This window comes from Leptosomus discolor, chromosome 2 (genome assembly GCF_034619465.1).
Source record: "Leptosomus discolor isolate bLepDis1 chromosome 2, bLepDis1.hap2, whole genome shotgun sequence".
Lineage (NCBI taxonomy): Eukaryota > Metazoa > Chordata > Aves > Leptosomiformes > Leptosomidae > Leptosomus > Leptosomus discolor.
The window spans coordinates 40,863,923-40,890,538 of NC_141392.1; the positions used below are offsets into that span (position 1 = coordinate 40,863,923).

Sequence of the window (26,616 nt, forward strand, 5' to 3'; positions counted from 1 at the left end):
AAAACCCACATGATTGTGGGACATAGGCCAGTCACAAGAGATATCTACGTGCAAGACTCACGAAGCGATTCATTGGGGAATTGTTAAGAGTTGAATCTAGGAATTTCAAAATACCATTTATTCAAGAAAAATGTCTATAGAAAATCAGAACACTCATTGTAATGAAACAGTTACTCTCAAAATTTAATCTGTTTGAATTCTTTAAGTAATCTTCAAAAGCGGTTTGCAGTTTTCAAAATTTTCAAAACAGGGAAATTCAGGTAAGAACATTTGTTGTGCCCTAGGTGACTTCTGACATGAAAAGATGCTATTAATTTAAATTTTGCATTTATTCACTCTCAGATAGTTTAAGCTAGACAGAGTTTTACTAACTTCCTGAGAATATAGTCCTTTGCCATTTGTATTAATTTTTTCTATTTAGAATTTCCCAGCAGTAGTGTAGCACCCAGGTTCTTATCGACATGGAAGGAAAAAGTGGAAATCAGAGCAGAAGCAGGACTGTGTTGGATTTGGATTTCACTGAATTACTTTTGACTTTAACATAACAAAGCTGTGAAGTCCCTGCACTGTATTACTAGCCAAGCACAGAGGGAAGATTTTCCTTGGGATGCAGAAGGGTAGGTTGCAATTTCTAGTGAAGCGATAGCTGAGTTACATGCTTTTGCTGTTTCAGTGTACTGGCATAGGTTTTTTGAGAAAAGAGCCAGGCAGTGTTGCAGCCTTCTTGGCCTCTTCAGCATCAGGTTGCATTTTTTGGTTTGCATCGAAGTGACAGCTATTTGAATGGGGTCTGTTACACTTAATGAATTTGTGGTGAGCACTACCCATGTAATCTTGTTATAGCAAAGTCTGCTACAATAGTTACATCAAACAATACTGCACAAACAGACGCTTTTACCTTTCTCAAATCTCTCTGTCTCTCCCTTGGTGATGGTCGCTCCCATCCGAACGCCCTTCCCCTCCTGCGCTGCGCCGCAGGCCACCGCTCGGCTGTTACCTCTGCCTGGCGTGGGACTGGCACACATATCTGCTCAGCAGGTTTTGGTGAGAGGTGAAGAACACCTGCACAGAAGGCAGCATTAAGATGATGCTCTGTGTGACGGGGAAAGATTCACTGAGCATTAGATGATACCGATGAAAACATAAGAGATGTTTGCAGTAGGGGTCAGGTAAGACTGATAACTAAGTGAAAAAGAACGTATGTTTGAAGTGCAGGCTAACCAAATAATTACAGCACATTTTATGAAAAGATGAGTTTACTACTGTAAATATCTGTGGTCTGCTTTAAGGTGGTAATGAATACATTGTATATTATTTTTCTTTAGAAGCTATTGAAAATCCTAGGTGCTTTTAGGCCTTAGTAATTGATTAATCAGCGTAGCATGTTTTTTATTACTCTGTTACACTACCCTGTTGTGATTCTGGTTTTGCTCGGTCAGTCATTTGGAAATCGATCACTAAAAAAAAAAAAAATCATAGGTTTCAAAGCATAATTAAATACATTTTCAAATGGCAGATGCACACACAGTCCTGTATGTAAAAAGTCTACTTAGTAAATTTAGTGTGCAATAGACTACCTGCAGTTAATCCAGTTTCTGTAGCACAGGTAGTGGATGCCTGGCACCTGCTGGTGGCCAGAGCTTTTTGGCAAATAGCAGTTAATGCCCGAGGAGAGCTGCTTATAGTTTTCAGGATCAGGCCCAAGTGTGAGCAATTACTAAAAACTCTTTCTTTAAAAGAAATTAACATGGAGTTTTCTAAATCCTCCTGCTATGTTTGCCACAATTCAGATATTGCAAGCTGTGAACCAGATTGTGCCACTCTTATGTAGGTCAAATAGTACCTTGCTTACACAGTGGGGTTGTCTCATAGAGTGTAGCTCAAGGTAAATATAAAATGCACTGTCTGGTCTGCATGGTGCAGGATAAGGACACCTCGTACACCCTGTCTAACCCATGATCCAAACGTATTTGAAAAGTCTTGGTTACAGTTTCTCAGTTTAGGAAGCTTACAGTGTTATGGGCCCACAACCTGTATTGTTTAGGTTATTTTCCCATGGTTTTTTTCATTTTGTATATGCTGCCTATAAATGTACAAAGGAAAAGAATGGGCAAAAATTCCTGTCTCTGAAATCCTGCTCTTTATCCAGTCTAGTAAGGAATTCCTTCTCTTGTCATAAAAATCACTATTTTTCTAGCTAGGCCATATTTATTCTTTTTGTAGCTTAACTGATTTCTGTAGTTAGAGCATCATTGTACAGTGGGTTTAAGCCACCGTTTCTTGAGTCTTATGTAGCCATTCACTTCTCTGGTGCTTTAAGAAAGCCCTTACTGGCAAGAAAGACGAATGGTGATTTGGTAGCCTTTAATAGTGTCTGTGCACAAATGTAAATGGCATGGGGAAGACAAGGGCAACCAGCTCCCATGCTTTTCATTCTTTGAGAAGAGCACTCATGGTCTTCTTAACAAAAAGGAAAGGAAACCTGCTCGTAAAGGACACAAAAATCTCTATCCAGAAAACCATTCCTGTCCCCAGCCCCCAGAACATGCCCTGAAAATGTCACTCACAAGCAACTCTGTGGTTTTATTTCAATTCCATTTTGAGATAATCAAATTTGTGACTTTGTTTTCATTACAGATTTATCTTCCTTAGTTTTATTATGATTTTGGTTTCTTGAGATCTTCTTCACTTTAATTTTTCAGTGATGTTTTCATTACTGTAGGAGCTGCTTTTAAAACTCAGGATGAAGAAATATTCCCTTGCCTTAAGAGCTCTTGCCCTGAAGGATTTTACCATGAACAGATATTTTAGATTGATGCTTAGCTGCAGGTTTCAGTCACTACAAGCCAGGCAGCAAACTCAGATTTTGATTCTTTCAATATAATTTTTTTTTTCTGCTTCTCCTCTGAGACTATTTAGAAAAAAGTCTGCAATAACAGTAGCTTTCAAACCAAAGAGAAAGTCTTTTCCCTTATCTGGATGATATACCACTTCATACTAAATCTGTCACTAGTGCATCCTTGCTGCTCCCTCTCTGCACTGCCTCTAGGATGATAGGCTTTTTGATTAGTTGGAAAAAGAACAGTCTCTCCTTACCTCAGACTATGGGAGTAAAAATAGGCTCAGTGTGGAAGACGCTTCTGAGACAGAGTACTTTTTGGTCTCCAAACCTATTGAGGCTGTTCTACAAGAAAGGAGATGACTGGGATTTTACTGCATGTATGTGTGCACTGCTCGTATTATTTTCATTTTAAGTTGATGTATCATATGTAAACCAAGATGGTCATGAGGTGACAGGCTGACATCTAACCTGGTTTCCGAAGAAAATGAGGTCTACACAATAAGCATCACTGTCGCTGTCTGCCCTCTTCCATTAACTTTGAATCTACTTTTCAGGTTCAGTCAAATGTCAACTTAAGTTCATAAAAGCTTAATGAAAACAGGCAGCTTGGTAAAGAGGATAACTGTGTTTTCCCAGAGAGAGAAAGGAGGAGCCTGGTCTGTATCATGTACCAGGGAAGCCATGTGAGGGAGAGCTCTTATCACGGCATCAGAAGCAGGAAAAGCTTTGATCAGTGCTTGCCGCCAGGGAAGCCAACTGCAAGACGCAACGCCGTGGGAAGGCAGGGTTCATCACTGCGCTGTAAATACATCTCTTGAAATGGCTTCATTCCAGTCTGCGATTCGAGTATAACTGCTGCGAGTGGGTGAGTGGCAGGGCCTTGGCCAGGACACCACCTCGGCTCCGGCAGACGCCCACTCCCACAAGAGGGTCAAGTTCCTGTGCAAAACGGGCCGGTCCCTGTGTGCTTCTGTTCACGGGGAGAGGCTGGCGGTAAGGCATGGCTAACGCTTTGCTTCACAGTCAGGCTCAGAGGTGATCTGTAAAAACTGTACTTAAAAAAAAGCCATTAGTGCCCCTGGCTTCTTCTCTATCTCTATTTGAGGAGGCGCTTAGGCAGAAGGGCATCCTTTAATTCATAGGGAGAAGACAAGCAAACACTCCTGTTTCGAGGAAAGCTGCTCACACAGATGCAATTTTGGCAGCTCTGGTGTGCTGTGAGGACACTATTTTATCTTTACTTTTAATGGAAGGGATAAAGTGGAGTCATTAATAATGGGACTGATAAATGAAAGGAAAACTGTAACCACATAATTATGTCAGAATCAAACTAACAGCCATGAAAAGCCGATTAAACTACATTATGCAGCTACATGTAACAGAGTACTAATAGTAAGTCCTTCGCAATGGTATGCCTGGCAATTAAAAGAGCGGTATTGGCAGCCACAGTGAAAACAGTGATAATGTATAGTTAAAAATGTTTGGAGACAAACAGTGCATGGAATATAGGGACAGCCTAGAACTGAATACAGGAACATCCTCAAAGATACCAGCGTCCAGGGGAAAAAACAAAGATGTTATTCCAAATAGACAGTTTGACTAGGATGTTGGGCATACATTGGAATAATTTGTCTTTATCATCAAAATTAATTTACTTATCCATAAATGAAAGGCTGCACTGCAGCAAGTAGTCTGTATTTTCTAATTACCCACAAGTTTCAGGTTGCGCAAGGTAATGGAGGAATTCCGTATTGTTTCTGAATTAAAGAAGCTTGCAGAAGCTTTCTGATTTAGGCAGTAAGAATAGTAGGTAATGTTCTTGTGATTGCAACTATTCAGTAAATATTTGGAAATGAGATCGCTCAGGGTTGTATATTCTTATGCACATGATTTTTCCAGGTCGGGGACCTGAAGAAGGGGTCACCCATTGAGTTTCTTTCTCATTGGAGTATTGGGATTTGTTGTGTCCTCTCACCCACCACAGACAGTGAAGCTTCAATTCCATCCTTTGCTTCCCTTCCTCTGCCCACTCTTGCAGAGTAGTTCTCATCTGCAGTCAGGGAGAACTGCGCAGGAACAAGCTTTGAGATAAGGCTAGTGTGGGGTTCAGAGTTCCCACAGGCTTTACAGAAAGATATGCTTCTACCAGAAACTACTCCATGTGCCTGTGGAGATCTCACCTAACGGAGTAAAACCAGTGGGGATTTGTTGATGTCAAAGCATGAGCATGCTGGAGTTTGTACTCACTTTATTTTCTTCATCATACCAGGAAGACTTCTGAGACGTGCTACCAAGAGAGTTTGCTTGCAGAAAACCAGCATGGATCCTTTAAATAGTTATCCTACATACTGTTTTCCAACAGATAAATGCAGGTTTTCTTCTCACTTTATTTTTGGAGATGGCTGAACTAGTGTGAAATGCAGATAATGAGAGGTCAATAGCATCTGTGCCCACAGCAGTGCTTTCCTGAGCTATTATAAAGCCAAGGAAGGGAGAGAGTGTGTGTGTGGTAACACTTTGATAACAGAAGCCAGACAGTCTGTTTATAAATTAAATTCTGTCAACAACTTAAGTACTAGGGATGTGCAATTAATGAAATCTCTGCCAAACCAAGATTTATGATGACCAGGAGACATGCCTTCACGTAAATAGAGAAGTGAGACTGTGTGCATAGGTTAAAGCATTTAATTTTACTATGATGTCTATATTTACTTGGACTATTTTTCCTTATACTTTGTATGTGAGAATGTTGATGCTTACAGAGTATTTTTCATGAGAGAAGAGTATCATTATCTCAATTTTTACATGTGAATAAACTGACACCTAGAAATTTGGCATACCCCAGGTGAGATACCATACCATAGCAATGGGAGTGTTAATAACCCAACTTTTTTGTGTCCTAATTGGATATATTATAAACGAGAACATGCTGGATTTAATAGCATGGTAAATTTAGCTACTGATAGTATTAAACACCTGTTTTTTCATCCTCTTACTTGAAGCTTCTCCAACATGGAAATCTCCAACATGGAAATAACTTAAGTCCATTTCTTTTACCTTTTCCAGAACTCACAGAAAACAAATTGTTTCTGAAGTAAGAAACTGTCACTGGTAGCAGTGTGTGCTCCTACATCATCCAGCAGAAAGGATGCTTTTCCTATAAACAAAATAACATAAAAATAATAAAGAAATTAAAACCACTGTAGCCAGGAGTAGTAAACCTTGGGCAACACCTAAATAAAGATGGTGCCTATGACAAATGGGTATCACCCCTACGCTGTGTCCATAGGTGTGTTGTATTCTATCAGGACACACAGCTCTGACATTCACCGAACATATTTGTATGTTACAGCTGAACATACAGTTACAGCTTTTGCCCACTCTTAACTTTGAAGATTTCACTTATATGTTTGCATTTAAAAGGGTATTGGTAGGAATGTTCTTGTGGTCAATAGTACTACCGCTGAACTCAAGGCACGCGTCTAGAAGACACCCATCAGACACCTTTACGTTTTTGCTGCGTACTTACAGAGATCCATCAGCCAAAGCATCACTAATGATATGAACTTTTAATTTCACAGATGAAGGAACTTGGCGTCATCGTATACAACTGCAGCTGCCTGGTCCTGGATTTACAAAGGATATTTGCCCTGTATAGCTCATTAAGATACAAGAATAAAATACCACCGAGCTGGTCTAAGAGACTATATGGAGTGTACGATACTCAGAATAAACTCACACTGCAGCTGAACGAGACAAAATCAGAAGCTTTTGTGTCGGTAAGTTCTGAAATGAGTTGCAGAAAGGGAGGGAAGAAACTTATTTAACCCACCAGATTTTTGGAAGACCTGGAAATTTAACATCTGCTTACTCTCGTAATATTGTCGTTTGTGAACTACAGATCAGTGAGACCAGGTTAGGTAGGTGTTAGTAGCATCTGTGACAGAATCTCAAGTGTCTCTGCGCTGATACAGAGATGTTCACAGTTCCCCGCAATAAATCCATCATAATGCTGCGTGACAGTATCTGTCAGGGAGAAATTACCATGGAAAGTAATCTCCATGAATAGGAACATATATGGTGTAATTTAAGCCTAGGCTTAAGTATCTCTCTAAATTGGCCCTAAGTGAAGAAGATGCACGTTACTGCTATGTCCTTAATAGCAGACAGCTGCTCAAAAGCAGCTACCAACGTTGAGATTCGTGCAAGTGGAAACTCAGCTACAGAGATAAGACCACTCCAGCTGTCACCTATGCAAGACAGAACTTGTTTGATAGTCTCATAATGCTGGAAAATCAAATCATTCTGTTGTCTAGGAAAACAGTTATTCCTATAGATATACTTTCATGGGGAAGTCTGTAACTGAAATGGTTTTTTAGTTATTTGCCTTTTCCTGTGGTGCAGAACAGACAAATCACAATATATTTTTTCTTCATTCTGATTTCTGTGACATTATTCATACATGCAGTTTGCTAGGACTGAAGATGCTGCAGGATTTCATTCGAGCATTATTTTTTCCCCCCTCTCTGTAATGTTCACTGCTTTTCCTCTAATGTTCAAAAAACAATAGGGAGGCCCTTCAAATTAGGTTATTTATTTACACTAGTAGATAGAAGGTGAATGACTTGGGAGTAAATGAACTGTAATCAGCCATCTAAAATGATACAGAATAAGCTCGATATCAGAGCTTGCATTTTTGTCAACGTAATTTATAAGGATTAACCCTCTTTACCCTCTTTCATTGAAAGCATTCATAATTCTGTAGATCATCATCTACTTTAGCTTTATTTTTAAACGACATTTAAAAACTTCTAAAATTCAAGCAGCAATCCCTATGGAAACACTGTCTGTGTGTGTATTTTTAATGGGAAGAAATGGAGCAGTCCTCCATCTCAGCAGTGATGTAGCAAAACTGGAAAAAAGTACACAGAGCAACAGAGATGATGATGATGTGGAGTGTCTTTCATTTTGGAGGTAATTGCATAAGTAACAACAACCCCTTCAAAATGAGGAATGTAATGAAGTTGCTAAGAGTTATTTACCATTCTGTATAAAACAAGGGGCAAACCCCCATTGCTTTATAGCCAGTTGTGTCTAAAACAATGCAAGGCATGTAGCACACTGTTAAGCTGTACAGCCACTAGCACACGGTTTTGGTGTAGATGAGTGGTTACACAGGGCAGGGTTTACCTTCACCTGCTGGGAGTCAGACAACATTCAGGCATCCAGGATTTTTCACACTCCTACCATCAGTGGGGAGACAGAGAGCTATTTTGGAGTGAAAATGTGGAAGTGCCTAAGATAGCCAGAATTAATAGCCATCTGAAGAGACATACGCTTCCATTGATTCTGGAGAGTCTTAAGGACTAGCTTAAATTAGAGACTGACTTTCGGGCAGTTAGCTAAGGAGCTGTGAAATGAACTCCTACTCCCTTCTAAGCAATCTGTAAGAAATGGAGAAATCCTGCTGAAAGACAGTCCTGGAGGGGCACACAGTAAGGAAAGCTGGGTAAGGCCAACTTCAAGGAATCTGGGATCCTATACAAAGACAGGTGAAGAGAGACTCTACAAAAAAACTGCTCTTCTGCAGTTTGCAGAACGTTCACATCCTCCCTGGGATTTGTATTTTCCCTTTCTGTGGGCAACAAAAGCCTCTTCTCTTGAAATTCCCCTTCAGAAAACAAAAGGAAGGAATCACTGGTACTCAGAAGCTCAGATCAGTGAGGTCCAGCTCCAAGAGCTTTGGGGGTGCTGGCCTTGCCTCAGCCCTGCATTGCCTCCCTTTTGGTCTGGGATGACACACCTCGCTGAGCAGGGGCATGGCAAGGTAGTCTTGCCCAGTGAGACTAAAGGGCTGTTTCTGGTAGGTGAAGAGAAGAATCAATAGGTATTTGATCAGAACAGCAAGTACTATACAACTAATATGGAGAGAAGTACTAAAATATTGTATGGCCATGGCAGGGGTCAGCTGTGCCACAGGGTAACAAGTGGAATGCCTGAACACAAGTGTTACAGTGAGAGCTTCAACAGAAGTTTTTCTTCTAATTATCTTCTAAATGTCTTTCACTTTCTGGTCTTTATAGTGGACACATCTGAAAAAGACAATGTGTAAGAATTCCTTTCTTTAGCTGTTCTGTAACTTAAAACTTCTATTCAAGAATATAGTACGAGTATAAGAAGAAAATCTCAATGTGATAGCCTCCTAAAAGTTTCAGATAATAGACGTAAATTATATTTAGCAAAATCACTTTACACATCTTCTTGAATTGAAACTCATCCTTTGAAAATGTATTTCACTTTCAACATTTGTGCTGTATAAAACAACAAGCATAACACACGGTCATTGCATTTTTTTGTTATACTTGGGAATTGTGGCTTAGTGTTGCTTAGCAACAAAATCGTCTTCCAGACTGGCTGATAAAATATAAGAGGTTTTGGTTGTTTTTCTTAGCATTCAGGAATGAATCTGGAATATTGGTCTTGAAATCTTGCTACAGTTAATTTTCTAGTACCTTCTGAACTTAGTTGTAGTAAAACCTTAAGAACACCAGTCATGATTAAGAAACCCGTGTGACAGGTATTGTATTAAAAGAAAAAAAAAAGACTAATCAAATCCCCTGCATCTGTCCCTAAAGAAAACAAACTCTTCTAGATGTCGGTTGCAACCCAAGCAGATAGGAAGGTGAGAAGGTGATATGGCAGCAGGAGGGCAAGGGTCTGGCAGGGCCAGCTGTTAAGAAAAGGACACACGGCACGTTGGCACCTGCTCCGGCTGGATAAATGGCCTTTAACAACCTCTGCTCCCAGGAACTGTGGTGTTGCCTGTGAGCAGCTTGGCAGGTGGCTCCACTTCTCTCTCCCTAAGTGGGCAGAAGAGCAAAGTCCTGGGCCTCTCTGCCAGAGATGGGCGATTACTGCTGGCTTCACCTTGCTCACTGACACATTCAACAGCCCTAGATACAAGGCAGAACAGCTGAAATCTGGGCTTCCCACTTTCTGGCTCAGTACCAGGTAAAGAGTTAATTTGTACCTGAAGCTAGGTTTTAAAGATAAGTTTTTTTGCAAAACTCCAGCATCTCCCTGTGACAGTGACTGAGCAAATGGTGACTTTGTGTGGAACTTTAAACAGAACTGACTTAATTCCTGGTCACAAGTCGGGGATCAGGCTCACGTGGCAGGAACAGACACGTTACTCCATCTAATAGTAACCAGTCCTGGGACTCTTTGGAACAAAATTCTCTGAAATGTAACTTCAACTAGAGCTTCTCTGATGACAGTGGATGTTATGAAGCTTGTGTCTTCTGCATTTTACCCACAGTAACATCTAAATGGTGAGGCTTTCAAGGGGAAATTAAGCAAATACCTCTCCTTTGTACCTTTGAGTATTCTAGCAGGACAGTTGAAGGTATCAGTTGATATTCTCCACTAAAATAAAGGACGCTACTTGCCCTCTCAAGAAGAATGAGAGGAAGAGAAAATAAATCACATATTTTAAATGCCATATTTGAACTTTTCCTTTCACAGAATTCACCTAAACTCTTCTGCCCAAAGGACAGAGTTCTGGACATTGAAGCTATATACAGTGTTATTGATGATGCGAAACAGTTTGTATACATAGCTGTCATGGACTACTTGCCGATCGTCATTGACACCAATGCTAAACGGTGAGTGTCCATGTCCAGGACTAGCAGGTTATCATAATGCCAATAAGGTCTGTTGGAGAAAGTGAACCCACAGGAGATTAGTTGCTACTGTGGACCAATTTCTTGGGGCCCAATTCTGCTCTTATTGAAATCAGTGAGAGTTCTGCCATTGACTTAAATGGGAGCAGAATTGGGACCTAAGAAGACATTTCCAGTTCTGAGTCCTAGGCTTTGGATCTGCTTGTCGAAGGAGATCAGAAATTGTCTAGTGTGACCGTCTGCAAGTGACTGGGACCCAGGAATACAAGAATCTGCTTATACATGAATCCTATTTCTTACACAATTATATTCACTATCTTGATACTACAGCTACTGGTATTTTATGAGTATCATACAGATCCTCAACATGAGAGAGAGAGAGTGAGCGTGTGTGTGCGTTAAGAGAGAAATAACATGTTGTGAGTTCTCATATACAACATGGGAGATGTCATTTTGTTGAAAGACACATATATGTGAACATTCCAAATTCAGCATAGATTAATTTGGATTATATCACATTTAGCAACTGAGAGTTGCTCAAAACAAACAAAACCAAGTAATTTTTAAACACCCTGCTTGTACGGACCATTAAAAAGCACTCATGACCCAAAACTGGAGCCACAGTGTAATAAAACCATCCCACTCAGAAGGCAAGTATCCAGTGGCCCCTCCAACTCTCGATAACATTCACAATGAATTGAGCATCTAGCAAAGCTCACCATTCCCTCCATGCACTTTATTTGAACGCAGTTAAGCCAAACTAAACATGTGGTTATGTACTTTTTTCCAGTTTTGCATTGTTACAGAATGTTTTGTTCAAATTTAAAAAAAAATAAGTATAATTTGACTGATATCAAGCATTAGCTGTTTCAAGTCTACAAGAGAGTTTTTTCCAATAAACTCATTATTTACAGCCTTTGTCACAACGAAAGGGTCATGGGTAGTGCTGTAGGAACCTCAGTGCAACAATCCACATCCCTCGGGTTTCTCCTTCATGTTGGAAAGCATCTTAGTATGTAGAACCATTACAGTGTTGCAGTTGATATTCTCTTCTATATTCCTCGTTACTTCGTTCACATGCCTGAAGAATTCAGAAATCTACTGGATTAGGGAGACCCAGGGAAGCCACCTGTATGAATTCTTCAACGTTATTCCTACAGCGTGGCTTTGTGTTTGAGGCACTGCCACAGCTTATCTCTACCTTGTCAGCTCCCAGTTCTCCCTTGTACGTTATTTTCTGGCATTGTAGAGCTCAGAGTTCATTAGACCGAATGCCTTGATGCTGCTGGAATAAAGAAAACATACATTTTCTTTGTCTAATTCTCCCTGTCCCAACTTGCTTCTACCAAAGGTCAGGAACACAGAGCTAACTAGTGATGGTGAGACTAGCACCATGGAAGCCACCATCCCATTCATGGCAGAACTTCTGCAATCCTCATCAGGAAAAAAAGGTGGCATCCTCCTGAAACAACCCATCTTCATCTGCTGCTGAAGGACGCAGGCACACTGCCTAGCAGCAGCTCTCCTTTTCCCAAGCAAGAAATTACAGAAAGCATTCCAGTCCTCAGCCCGTTCGGTCCCAGGACACAGGGAAAAAAAAAAATGGCAGTCAGGGAGGTATCCAGGGTTCCTGTTGCCTTACTTGTGTAACCAACAGAAAATCCTCTTTGTCCCTCTGTCTGGGCTGGGGAAGCAGCACACTCCAGCTGTAGCTCATTCTGCTGGTTCTCTGGCACTGCAAGAGCTCCCCTGCTCCCACTGCAGGCAGTGACACAGGAGTAACTCTCCCAGCTATGGGCAGACAAGGTACCTGTATTTTGTGCAAGTGTTTTGGCAGCTCTCTGTGCACCTGCACAGATGGAAGATGTGCTCAAACATCCACAGCCTCCCTGTCCCCACAGTGACAGTTTTGGTGCAGGGCAGAATGACACAAAAAAAGGATGCTGGCAGATCTGTGTAGTGAGAATCCATTTAAATGAGGACGGCATTCCTGCAATGGATAGAAAATGAAATTTACGCGTGTTTAGTTTTCTCTATGATGTCTAGACTTGGCTGCATAAAAATCCAAATTTTTTTTTAAGTTCTCGGAATATATTGTGTTCTTTCTCCACAGGTACTGGCCATATTTAGATGGGAAGATAAGAGAAGCATTAGTTTTACGAAGTATTAAAGTACGACTTCTCATAAGTTTCTCAAGAGACACAGATCCCCTTACTTTCAACTTTGTTTCATCTCTGAAAGCTATTTGCACTGAAGTTCCAAGCTGTAGCTTGAAAGTGGTAAGTATAATCTATATTGCTTTGAAATCTAAAATATTTCCCACCCACCCCACCCCCAAAAAGGCAAGAAAACTTCAAAACCAAGAAAAGTTTTGTTAAAATCAAAGCCTTTAAATGTCATTAACTAACATAGGAAATGTAATATAATGAACTGAATTTATTCCTAGTAGCAACAGACATGGAAATTAAGACAGAAAAATAGAATTATGCCAAAAGGCAGTCTATGTGGTGCACAGCCCGTGTAAAACACTACATCTGGTCTTTTACAGCAAAGCTAATGGAGTGAACTGTAGTCACGTGTCTTGTTTATACTGGCTGGTAAGAGTAAATGTGACAGCACAAAAATGTGGTTTAATCTGGATTCGTGTAACCTTACTGTTCAGCTGCATTCCTTTAGTCAGGTACAAAGTTCAAGAAAAAATAATTAAGATTTTGCATTAAATTCAGGCTACAAATTCAGAATTGTGAAGACTAGAACAACCATTACGTGACCACATTAGACAGGCAATACAGGAACCATATATGTTACATTTGTATTAGAGAACAGAGTGGATGGTAAGTACTACTTTCAGTTTGATACAGTTCCTTTTCATGACATTGAGGCATATTAGAAATCAGCCTTCTTGGATCAATTCATCTTGGACCAAGTTCTTTTTGTTTTGTTTTGTTTTCAGGTAACTATCTTAATCTGCTGAATTATTTTGACTTCTTAAATTGTTAATCCACTGAATCATTTTGGCTTTTTAAGACTGACAGTTGTAAAAAAACAAGTACTATTTGTGTTACACATACTAAATGGTATTTATGCGTATCTTGAAATAGGGATTTTTGTTATAACGTACACCGTTATTACAAGTTTCCTAGGTAAGAAGCAGCATAATTTGTGTTTTTAAGTTAAAAAGCCAATACATGGCTGGTACTGTTTAAGCCACTCCAGGTAACTTCTAGCTTGTTCCATATTTATCATCAAAATTCTATTTATATATTCAAAATCATTTTTTATTTAAGTGGCACCTAATGCTTTACATACTCATATCCATTTCCATCTATTTAGAGCAGGTAAAATCATTAGTGCAGAATTTATCTTGACAGGAAGTAAATGCTAAAAGGAAAAAAAAAATTACTTCTAGACACTTACTCTAGGTAGAGATCTATTCTGGCTAGAATATCTGTAGTTAGAAATTACAAATACAACTTCCAGAAAAAAAACGAGACTACCCCAGATTTAAATAGCTGTAAAGGTACAACACACCTCAGTTACCTCTGTGCCACATATGCATCGCATGTGCCACACAACTGGGTAAGGCACTGCCTTAAGCCTTGGTATGAGCAGTAGCCCAAGGCTCAAGAGTTTACTGGTATCTATTGGTTTTGGCTGAAACTGCCGCAGGCTCCATCAGACATTCCTCTACTTCACAAAACATGTCAGATGAGCACTATTTTTTTTTTTTCAAACTGCATTCCTTTTGTATTCATCTGCTCTAGCCAGGATCAAAGTGAAACAAAACTACGTGTGTGTATGGGGGAGAAGGAATAGGCTAACAAGGTAAAAACTTAAACCTTTTGGATTACTGGAAAATTCTGCTTTTCCCTTTTGGTTCTGCTTTGGTTGTGAGAAAATAAAGTGAAACTAAACTCTGTACAGAAAATGTATTGTATGTGTTTATACAGAAGAACGCTGAAGTTTTAAGATAACCTTAACTTAGAAATTCTGATTGAAATTATAGTTAAAATTGCTAAGCTGTCCCAATACGTCAATATTGTTGTGACAGAAATGGCACATGCCCTGCTGCTTCTGTTCTCTTGGGGATAATACAAAGTCCTACAAAGCATATATTCAGTAACTTTTTTCTTTCATGTAGCTTTTGATCCCTGTGATATGCCTTGTTGTGATTGGTTCTTTTTTTTTTTTTTTTTTTTTTTTATGCCTATGGAAACACTAGCTTGGCTATGAAGTTTCCAGCGAGTGCCAATGGCTTGCTGAGGCTGCAGGGTACACTGTTTTGCCAACAGCAGCAGCCTGAGGTACATGGTCATCTTGAAGAAGGCTGTGCAGATATAATTTCTCTGTTAGATGGGAACCTTTTCCTGATTTCCCCTGGTCTCTGACTGAGCTAATGGAAGTTTTGGTATTGCCTAACTGCAAATATATAGTTAGAAACAGGGCACTGCAAATCTGTTGGGCCAACCAGTGTTGTGATCAATCCAGCCACCAACCGCTGGGTGTGTAATTTTTCAGGCCGCTGTTGAGGTCAGGAAGGCAGGGACTGCAAGACGTGATTTCCTAGTTGTGATCTCTGAATTGTAACAGTGTGCTCTATCTAGAATCAGGGTTTTTTCTCTCTTGCCACAAAACTTTGGTAATACTGGGCAATTATCATCATCAATGCAGTCAGAAAAGGCTTAGTCCCTCATTATGCATTCCTCAGCATCTCGCTCGGAGTTCAGTTCACATAAGCATTAATAATTCTTGGATTCAACTGTAACTGCTTTGAGAGTGCAAACTCAATATAAGTACTCTAAGAAAATGATCACTGGGAAGAACTCGCGAGGAAAAAGCTTTATTTGAAGACTAAATGAATGCTGTAAGCACACAGACAAATGTCAAGGATGTCAACTGCACACCAAACTGCTGCTCAGTCAGGGAGCTCTGTCCTATGCACTGATCCACATATGGTCATGAAACTAAAGCTTGAAACATAAAGGGTAGAGTCAAGCTGAAGAGCTCACTGTTGTGGTTCTTGTGACCTTAATTCCAGTCCTCCTGCAGTTTTGTGTGCTTGACTCTGACTCTGTAAATACATCTTATGTGTTTTATCTTGATTTCAGTGAAACATTTGACAGAGTCTCCCACAGCATCCTTGAAGCTAAACTGCGGAAGTGTGGTCTGGATGATTGGGTACTGAGGTGGATCGTGAATTGGTTGAAGGAAAGAAGTCAGAGAATTGTGGTCAACGGGACAGAGTCTAGTTGGAGGCCTGTATCTAGTGGAGTCCCTCAGGGGTTGGTACTGGGACCAGCACTATTCAATATATTCATCAATGACCTGGACAAGGGAACAGAGTGCACTGTCAGCAGGTTTGCTGATGACACAAAACTGGGAGGAGTGGCTGACACGCCAGAAGGCTGTGCTGCCATTCAGCGAGACCTGGACAGGCTGGAGAGGTGGGTGGGGAGAAATTGAATGAAATACAGCAAGGGCAAGTGTAGAGACTTGCATCTGGGAAAGAACAACCCCTTGTACCAGCACAGGTTGGGGACCTGGGGGTCCTGGTAGGCAGCAGGATGACCATGAGCCAGCAATGTGCCCTCGTGGCCAAGAAGGCCGATGGCATCCTGGGGTGTATTCGAAGGGGTGTGGTCAGTAGATCCAGAGAGGTTCTCATCTGCCTCTACTCTGCCCTGGTGAGACCGTATCTGGAATAGTGTGTCCAGTTCTGGGCCCCTCAGTTCAAGAAGGACAGGGAACTGCTTGGAAAAGTCTAGCGCAGAGCCACAAAGATGATTAAGGGGGTGGAACATCTCCCTTATGATGAAAGGATGAAGGAGCTGTGTCTCTTTAGCTTGGAGAAGTGGAGACTGAGGGGTGACCTCATCAATGTTTATAAATACATAAAGGGCGAGTGTCAGGAGGTTGGAGCCGGGCTTCTCTTGGTGGTGGCCAATGATAGGACAAGAGGCAATGGGTGCAAGCTGGAGCATAGAAGGTTCCACATGAACATAAGGAAAAACTTTTTCACTGTGAGGCTGACAGAGCACTGGAACAGGCTGCCCAGAGAGGTTGTGGAGTCTCCTTCTCTGGAGACATTCAAAACCTGCCTGGACGTGTTCCTGTGTGATCTACTCTAGCTGGTCCTGCTCTGGCAGGGGGTTGGACTAGATGATCTTTCGAGGTCCCTTCCAACTCCTACCATTCTGTGATTCTGTGTAAGAATGCTCAGCTCAGTCTAGCTCTCGGAGGAGCAGTAAAAAGGGGCCGGCTCTGCTGGGTGCAGTGCTGAACAGAGAAAGGCATGTGTTTTTGAAGGGCCCACAGAAAGTGTGAACTAGGACAAAGTGACTGGTGACAAGGAAGGAGTGGCTTGGAACAGACATGTATATCTACAGCACAAGTGGTTCTTGAGCCTCCACATGAATCTGTTTTTGAGTTGTGCAGGTGTATTCTTGCTAAGGTCAGGGGAAGGAAAAAACTGAACCTTTCACTAATTCTCAGAAAGTCAGAAATGCCCTACGAGTAAACACAGTGTTATCAGTTAGCTATGAAACCTTTGCTCCTAAGCACTAATTTAATTTTAAAGCTATAAACTGCTAAAATAAAGATGGAAAATATTATGAAATGTTAGCAGCAGGCAGCGTACTGTTACCACAGTTCTCCGAAGGAGTGTGTTGGAGAACATTAGGCTGTGCTGCTTAATGCCAGTGCTGGTTCGCTTGCTCCTCTAAGCTACATTTGTATATTCTGTTTGTGAGGGCAGATGGGCTTCCCCACTGGTAGCTGTATTGACAAGGAGTTAAAGGCTTCCCTGCTGTTGCTGGAGAAAACATTACATTTTCAAGCCTTCTATCTTTTCCTGCCCGAATCTGAAATTTTCTCTGTTACAAAGTTGTTATACAAACAGAACAGTATGGTATGATTTTTTCAATTCAGCACACCTGATGAATCTACCTCAATTTGACAACTCTAAGCTTATATGATTATTGTGGTTGACTACTTTTTTACATCAAGGTATGTAACTTTTTGCCAAGTCTCCCCCCCCAGGAAGAAGACAGCTTGTTATGTTGTCGTTCCTAGCATTGAATACTTTACCTATTTGACAGTTTTAGACTATTCCCTACAATATTAATATTAGTCCCACAGCATCTTCCCCATCCCTGGGAAGAGTTACTGCAAGTACCCTTGATGAACACCCTATGGCTGTTAACTGTCTTCATTCCTGTTTTGTTGCTCCAGGAAAAACATGACCATTTTCTTCTGACTTTATTGAAAAATTCAAGACCCTTTCAGAAAGATTTAGATCCATCTCTGGCTTGCTAAGTACATACTTCCATGGTGGGTGTGTGTTTGTAGAGCAGCTCCTCAGGCAGAGCGCTACAGTCTTGAATGCTGGCTTAAGGATCAACCCCTAATATCTAGTAAAATTTCCTTGACAGCTGCTAAGATAGTTTGTTCTAATTGATTTAGAAGTGTAATGCTGTAGTTGTTAGTGACATTAAAAATCTGTAATTAAAGAAAAAATTTCTCCATGCAGCTTAGTTAGATGTGAATATACAATATAAATCTCATTTAAAGGACAGATAATACAGTTTTACATAGAATTATCTTTTTTAATGCCCTTTATTAAGCAGTCACACAGTTTGGGTGGTTGTGCTTGTTTTTAAATTCAAAAAACTATCTTTGGAACTTCGCTAGTATTTGAACTCGCTACAGAAATTAAGCTGTGGAAGATAACAATGCCACATACAGGTAAGTAAGCATGAGGTGACATACAAAATTCAGAGACAGTTTAGGGGAACAACTGTGTGATAGTTATTGATCACAAAACTGCACTGCAGTACCATTCAGTATTTGGGCACTGAAAAAAACACAAACTCTTAGAATTTTCTTTCTAATGCACTAAAAACCTGCTTCAGCCCTAACAAACTTTCATCACTGTGGGGAGGCAGGTGTGTCAGTCCAAGAACAGAGGCCCTCCTCAGTGCTGGAATTGGCAGCAGCCTGAACTAGCCTTGGTATTTTACACAAAGGTTTTCCAAGCAGTTTTGGTGCAACCTCGGACAACCTAAAATTTACCCAATGCATTTTCCAACGAGGAAGAGAAAGATTCTGACAGAGACCACAGCATGAAGTGTTAGATAAGCAGCCTCTGGGCTATGCTACTTTTTGTCTGCAACTAAACCATCTAATCAGGTTTGGTAATATTAATTGCAGAAAAGCCTGTTCAGAACTTAAAGAGTTCTCTGTGGAAAACCAAACGATAATGATCAAGACTGATAATTAAAAAGAGCGATTTTTTTTGAATGAGGTTTTATATGCAGTTCTTAAGTAACCAGTGGTATAAAACCTCAAGTTGGTGTTCCTGGTAATCAGTAACACCACATTTTGCAACAGTCAAGCAGTTTACTGCAAACCAGCTTGAAACCTGCCTACATCTTCAGCTGGCTAAAAAATGCTTTATAAAACTAACTGCCTCTATGCTATGTGTACATGCTTGTTTCATTTAATCAAACTGATGACGTAGTCTACCACAGAGATCACTACATTTCAGTAATGAACTTAGTACTTTGAAAACCCAACTGCAAAGTAGTAAGATTATTCTGAAAGACATCTCCATAACCTAAAAGGATTTGTTCAAGGTTTGTATCAAAAAGAGCAACTGGTTCAAGAGATGAATATTGCATTATGGAAAACAGATCCCCAAGAATGATCAAAGAGTTTTGGGGTGGGGGGTTTTAAGTACAATTTTTCAATGTCCTAAGTGGGTACAATGTATAGCCAGTTACTTTCATCAGTAATATATTGTGAATTAGCTTTGTTCTGAGGATCTACACCATCACCTCAATCAAAGTTTCCCAGTCATGCAGTAAATATTTAATTTCTCCTTCATCTTGTTACTCTCTACTTCTGGTTTTAGAATCTGTGCCTAGCTATTAGTTTCCTTGATGAAACAAACACTACCTAGATTTGTACTGGAAATCTCATTTTTATCTTGCACTGATGCAGACAAGGAGTGCATATAGCTCCAAAATTTTAAAAAACACCCCTAACTCAGACTTGACCCTTTAGGGTAAAACAAATGCAATTTCCTCTTCTTGTCTGGTAAATCTGATGTCTCTGTATCAGATTTAATCCTGAGAAGTTTCTAAGTTTCTGAAATCAACTAGTTGCTTGTTGGAAACTATGCAATGTGTAATATAAAGGTATTGATTTAGCTGTTGGTGTGCCTGCCAATCTGGATCCTGAAGCAGACTTCAGACCCCAATATCCTTTGATTAGAAAACGACCTAAAGAATTCCTGGCTCTTATCATGCGGAACACAAAGATGAGGGCTTTTTTTGTTCATTTCATAGCCTTTACTACCTGGCACTGTATTGCTTTTAGTATGCGGCAGCCATATACTTTGTGTAGTTCAGAATGCCAAGGCATAGTCAGTATCACAAGCTATGAGAACTTAGTAAGAAATACAGTGTGCAGTGTTTTATTAAAATTAATGCTTGGCTATAAAAACTCAAGCTGTTCTGTAGCACTAACTCATTTCCAATAAAGAGCAGAGAGCAGACCACATTTTGTCTGTCTGTTACAGAACAGTTCTCATTAACCTGCACTCCATTCTATTTTATGGCAGAAATTCTTTGACCTTGAGGAAGAGAATGCATGCTTTCTTAAAGAACAGAAGAACACTTCCCTTCCCAAATTAAATCGTAACAAATATATGGTGACTGATGGAGCTGCATACATTGGTAAGTAACCACATCTCAAGAAATTCTGGTTTGTAGCCAAAAGCCTGAAATATAACACCCATTTTTAAATGAGGAATCTACTGCTGATATGCTTGTTAAGTTAAAATAATAGTTCATGTCTTTGGGAACCTAGATGAAGACTGAGCTTTGAGCCTCTTCTCATTTAAAAACTCTTTTTTCTTCCCCCCCATGAATCAGTTTCTCAAAAGCAGCATTCTGCTTCCAGTATTTAAAAACTGACTGGAAACACAAATACCACACGCTTTATGAAGTAGGAATAAATTGGGTTATTAATATACTATCTTGTTTCTGCAACCCAGTGAAGATGGACTGTTCTCCATTTCCAATGTTATTACCAAGCTACAGTCAATCCTGGTAAATGCCTTTCATCCTCATCTTCTGAAGTCTTATTCAATTTACTGTAATGACACTTCAGACACTCTCCTAATGTTAGGTACATATCCAATCGGTATTTTGGGGTAAAGGTGTGTTTAAGTAAAGTCACTGTATGGCACATAGCAAAATGCAAGCTGTAAACTACTTTTTAAAAAAAATCTGACTGCTTGAGCTGTGAGTGACCTGCAGGATCAGAAAACTGCTACGGAATTAAAAAGTAACTCATGAGATTTTATAAAGTCAAGAGAGAAAACATGCATCTAATATGCTGCAGCTGGATGCTTTAGTTGCTTACTTCCTCACCCTGCCTTACTGCAAAGGGCTGAATGCCAGGGTCTACAGAGGCAGTGAGGGCAGGCAAAGGCTGCAACCCAGAACCATGCCCATGCACAGATGGAGAATCCCAAGGAGTGTAGAGATCACCTAGAGCTACTCTGAAAAGCTCACCTTGATGGGCTCTAAACACACACACCTCTCAACCTATCCAAAGCTTTTCACTTCAACTAGTGCAGCTTATTCCTCTTATCTCCCAAATATTTTGTGAGCCCCTCCCAAATAATTGGGTTTTACTCCATTTTAAATTCCTTATATTAGCCAGATCAAATTTCAGTAACATAACTTGTCTAGACAGCATGGATTCTTAGCTAGGTTGTTTTTCTTTCCCATTGCCTTACATCCTTAGTTACCTATAAATAAAAGAAAGAAATCATCAAAGCTGTGTGAAAGTAATACAAATGCCTGTTAAGGACCTGATGTGTCTTTTACTTGAGAGCATAGGAAGAAATGTCCCTTATGATGAGGCTTCAATTTACTATGCCCAACAACTTTATAATTCTTATAATTTCCTGCTGAAGCAGCTGCAATGATACTGAAAGGATATAAACTTCTCAGATACCTTCACGTTTTATGTATGTTCAGCTATTGTTTTAAAAGATTACCTCTAGCAAGAGCATTTTTTCTCCAAAATACTGCATGTGTTATAAATGTACTACTTAAATGGTTATAGTCCTAGTGAAATAAAAAGAAAGAAATAAAACATTTGGTTTACCTGTTTTCCATTAATCCAGTTATCCTCTGTGCTTTATGATCACCAGGATTTGACCTGTTCATTCATTACCTTAGATTTTAACAAAGGCAGTAATAACTGGCATAAAACAGTGAAACCTGTTTTCTTCCCTGAAATAGTATCTTATCAATGGGCAACCTGTAAAAGATCTATTGGTTTGGCTCAGCATTATGGAGCAACCACTCTCCATCCCATCTACTTTAAATTGTTTATGCAGCAAAAAAATATTTTCATTCTTGGCACTGAAAAGGCGGATGAGGAGAGTAAATGGAGTAATAATAATACCATTCTGTGAGTAACACAATATACGCACAAGGAAGAGCAAGTTAGGTTTGAGCACATAAAAGAACGTGTTTTCACTTCTGAAGGATTAGAGCTGCGAAACTTCCAGAAAAAGTCTGCACTACATGCTGGTACGTAATGGAGATTTTTCTTTGCTGCTAGTATAGAAATCTTATTTCCATCTCTGCCCAGGTAGGCACTGCGGAAAGTGATACTGTGTCATGCTGGATTGCCCTTAGGGAGATCTTTTTTTTTTCCTTTTAATGTTAGAAACTCATTGTATATTCCTGCCTTTACTTGTAGGTAATTTTGATTGGGTAGGAAATGCTTTTACGCAGAATGCTGGAGCTGGCCTTGTTATCAACCAAGCAGACGCGGGGAACAGCACAAGCATCATTAAGCAACTCAAGGCTGTTTTTGAAAGGGACTGGTACTCACATTATGCCAAAAGTTTACAACCAACAAAAATCCCAAACTGCTTTAATCACAAACTTAATAAAGCAACATCAAATAAGACTGCCATGAGCAATGTGAATTAGAAAGACTGTTTACTGTTTAGTATGGCAATGAAGAATTACATTGGGGTGTAGCCCTCTTTCGTATTTACAGACAAAAGACTTCAAGAAAAAGCAAAAAAAAAAAGTTTGCTTTGGGGGGGGGTGTTTTTAGGAAAAAGCACACTTATATAAAAACTGTCTAAACTATATTCTCTGTATTGAATTATTTAAGACTCAAATTTGTTACTTCTGACACTGAATGTCATTTCTGCTTCCATATTAATGTTCCGCATTTGAATTTAACAGCATGTGTCAATTTTTCTGTTTCAGTTTTAGGACTTCCCCTAATTGCCATCTTGGCTAGAATAAACCTTGAGGCAAAACCAAGATTCAAGCTATGAAATGGCATTCTAAGATCAGTTATTGATATACAAGTAGATGGTAGGTTTACTGTATTAGAAAACATAAAGAAATAAGCAAACTTTCAACCACATAAATCATTACATTTAAATAAATATCCAGTCCTAGTTTTGAGCATTTAGTTTGAGTATCATACTTCTCTGTCTTCTGACTAGCCTTAAAATACATTGTAGAGTTACATGACTGGTAATTCATTCATCCCCTAGAAGTAGGAGGAGGTTTTGAGGGATTGGGGTTGGCCTCATCAAAGTCATCACAATCCCTAAAGCCTCTCAGATAAATGGAATTTTTATCAAAGTAATGTGGATTCCTTTCAACATAATATAACTGGAAATAACTATGTTTCATCTAACAATGAAAATCTCTGGATTAATAGCAAAGACCTAGGACTGCCTTTTTTTTTTTTCTAATCTCAAGAAAAATGGCTTCCCCCAAGTTAAGTACTTATCAAGTGCGAGTCAGCAGCTGCATGATGACTCATTATCAAACCAATGCACATATACAAATCAAATACTGCTTTTTATGAAGGTCGAGGGTTATGCAAAATCATGCCATAATTACTGTTACATGATCATATGGTTATTTTGTTCGACTTTACACCTGGAATTTTTTTCCTTCACAACTTTTAATTTAAAAAAAAAAATTGTGAAATGGCATTTTTTTCTTAAAATGTCACCCATATAGGTGAATATATCAGCACAAACAGAAATGTGATGCCTTCATTTAGGCCACAGTTTCAGTTGGTGTTTATAGTGTGCCTCTGCAAACACAGCAGTTGCACCAAGAAGCAACTGTTCTCTAAAAGTGCAAATCTGCTCTTTAAAAAAATACATATAAATGTTTGACAACATATTTTTTTTTCTCCTGTAATTGCTTAGTTTTGTAATAAAAATGTTTCACTACTCTCCCTCTACGTCTGTAGAAGAAATATGGCCATGAAAGCAAAGTGTATTCTGCATTTTCTTAAACACAGAACTTTTTCCAAAATGCAGACTTTCCTCACCTTGCTGTACGCTCCTGAAGGCACACTTGGAAATCAGTGGGCAAAAAGGGAAGGAAAACCAACCAATTGTGTCCCAATGTACTATTTTAATCTTAAGAACAAGTTAAAAACCCACCTTGATTTTCAAAACACATTTCCTTTACAAGGTTAAAAAGAAGTTCAAATTTATTTTAAAGTAAGCACAGCTTAGGAAATTCTCATAAGGTAACAACACCTGCACAACTTCAGCTTGCCAGCTAGAGACACACTACAAAACTAGTTACAACTGCAAAAGGCACACTTTTGACAAAGACTGTTTGTTTCTTTGGCAATTGCCAAGATTTAAATCATCTTACTGGAAATAATGACATAACAAAAATTTTTTAAAGTTGTCAACTTTTACAGGAAAGATCCTGCACAGCTGTAAAGGTCAATAACATTTTCTAATCTTCAGATAAACACATCCCATTTATTAGCATCCCCACACACAAAGAAAAGCATATATTCTAACAGTCATATAAGAAATAAATATTTAAAAAGAAAAAAAGTTTCCTGAGTTGCTATGAAAGAAAGATCTTTATGAAGAGAAATTTCTGTATTTTCTTCCTTCTGTATGTAATTAGAATATGTAGAGCAAGTATGGGAGAGAGGTCCCCACCACTTAATTGACTTGTTGGGGTTTTTTTGTTTTGTTCAAGAAGTAAATACTAGTCCAGATTAATTTCTGGTGAAAGTTTCAGCCAAGTTATACCACCAATGAATTTAGTCTTATGAGTCAAAGATAAAAAAAAAACCAAAACAAACAAACAAAACACCCACCACATTTTTGAGATCTTTCTAAAGCTTCTGAGGTCCCCATGGATGGATGATCTTGAAGCTTGAGATAAACTTAATACCAAGTTCTTACATAAGACACAAAAAAAACCCAAGGAAACAAAAAAACCCCACTGTCTGGAGTTGTTAATTGTAGCACCTGATGGCAATCACATACAAGAATGAATCAATGTCATTTTTCCCCCTCTTGCATTATGGATACTAGAAATGTGTTAAGTTTTTTAAATGACATCTGGTACAAATAATGGAGGATCTGAGTGGAACAGAAATTTGTCGGATGATAAAGCTAAGCTGTCTGTTTACAAAGCAGGATTAGTGATGAAATCAGACTGTGGAGTTACCACTGACCTTCCATTTAGTATACCAAATGAACGATTCTGATGTAGTAGTTTTACTGAACAGATCCTAGGGAAATATAATCATGAATATTGACCAGATCCATTAGTTTACAAATGCATTCTTATTGGCATGGTAGACAAATTCTGGTGCTTCGATGACACCCCCCACCCCCAAATGAGATGATACATAAAAGTACATTTTAAAAGTAGCATATGAATGGAAGAGTTTGGGGGGGTTCGAACAACTTTTAATGCAAAATCGTGGTCAGCCATCCTACAAACAGACTGGCAGACTCAAGTTTCATTTGGTATAAAGTATGGATTGACATTTTAATTAGTGTTTAGAATGGCAGCAGCTCCAACAGTACAGAAAGCTTTGGTCTGTTACATTAGCCAAAAGACAAAGTGCATCCTTGGACTTCAGCAAGTAGGAAATTAAAAATATGAGATTCTTTTTTGAATCTGTTTACGGGGATTATAGCCAATTATTTGTTTTGGATTAGCACTGTTACTGTTTAACTATATTTGCCACAGCAGCCTCAATTCTGGCTTCAGATCCTTCTACCAATGTAAATAAATCTGGACCAAATCCATTACAGTGATTTCCCACTGGATTAGCAGGGATCAGAATCTGGACCAGTTTCCTCTTGCTTTAGCTCTCCTGAGTATAGCACAGGCTATTTCCAAACTTAACAGGAATTTGCATTCAGTGGTTTCTCACAGACCTCACAAGCATTATCCAAAAGATGCACTTTCTCTAACCCCCTTCTAACTGGCATTGGTAACTCTGTCATATTAAAGGCAATTTCCTAAACAGAACGGCTTTATTCTTAAAGAATATAGACTGTAATTGTTGTTTGCTGCAAACATTTACTAGTGCCTTATTCATACAAGTTTTTGTTTAACTGTTCCTCATGTAAAGTCCTGCTAAAGCATACAGCAAGCTTCCTAAGCAAGAAGACTACATATTGCGATGTTTACAGGTTAGTACCTAAAACTAGAGTCACAAAAAGACAAAAATTTAATGTGAAATGCTGGTCCAAACCACATCTACACCTGAGCATTTTTCTCCAAGCCCAGTTCTAGAACTAAGTTTCACAAGTTATTCCTGTCTTTGTTATCAACTAATCTACAACACAGTTGAATTATTTTGTCCTGCCAAGGTGTAAAAATAAATAAAATCTGAATTCCCTGACACCTGGCTGACATCAAAAGCAAAATTACAGAAATTCCTGTAAGCACAGGGTGAAGGCCAAAAACCATGCAGTGGCTACTTACAAATCTTGCATGTTAAGTCTACTTGAGAATTGCTTTGGGCCAGCTACCAGTTTTTTCTGCCTGAAGGATGAACTAGTATCTACAACCACTCTCGCCTTCTCTTTGAAGGCCAGAAAAGCATGGATTGTGTGCCACAGCACAACTGCCATAGTTGTACCCTGACAGGAACAGATTTAAGTTTTTGTCCAATTTTTTTCTCCTCACCTTTTTCTAACAAAACTGCATCTTTGAACTGAATTTGAGGCTATGCTGTACAGTTTTA

The 26,616-nt window shown here is 39.3% G+C and overlaps 1 protein-coding gene across 1 annotated transcript in view; it reads left to right on the forward strand.

Annotated features, from left to right (window-relative positions):
* PLD5 (phospholipase D family member 5) overlaps positions 1–22,544 on the forward strand; it is a 181,731-nt gene extending 159,187 nt beyond the window's left edge. The window contains exons 6-10 of the mRNA XM_086460945.1: positions 6,424–6,621; positions 10,367–10,506; positions 12,638–12,803; positions 20,147–20,261; positions 22,309–22,544. Coding sequence (XP_086317071.1) covers positions 6,424–6,621; positions 10,367–10,506; positions 12,638–12,803; positions 20,147–20,261; positions 22,309–22,544 — 855 coding nt within the window. The remainder of the gene's footprint in view (positions 1–6,423; positions 6,622–10,366; positions 10,507–12,637; positions 12,804–20,146; positions 20,262–22,308) is intronic.
* The last annotated feature ends 4,072 nt before the right edge of the window (positions 22,545–26,616 follow it).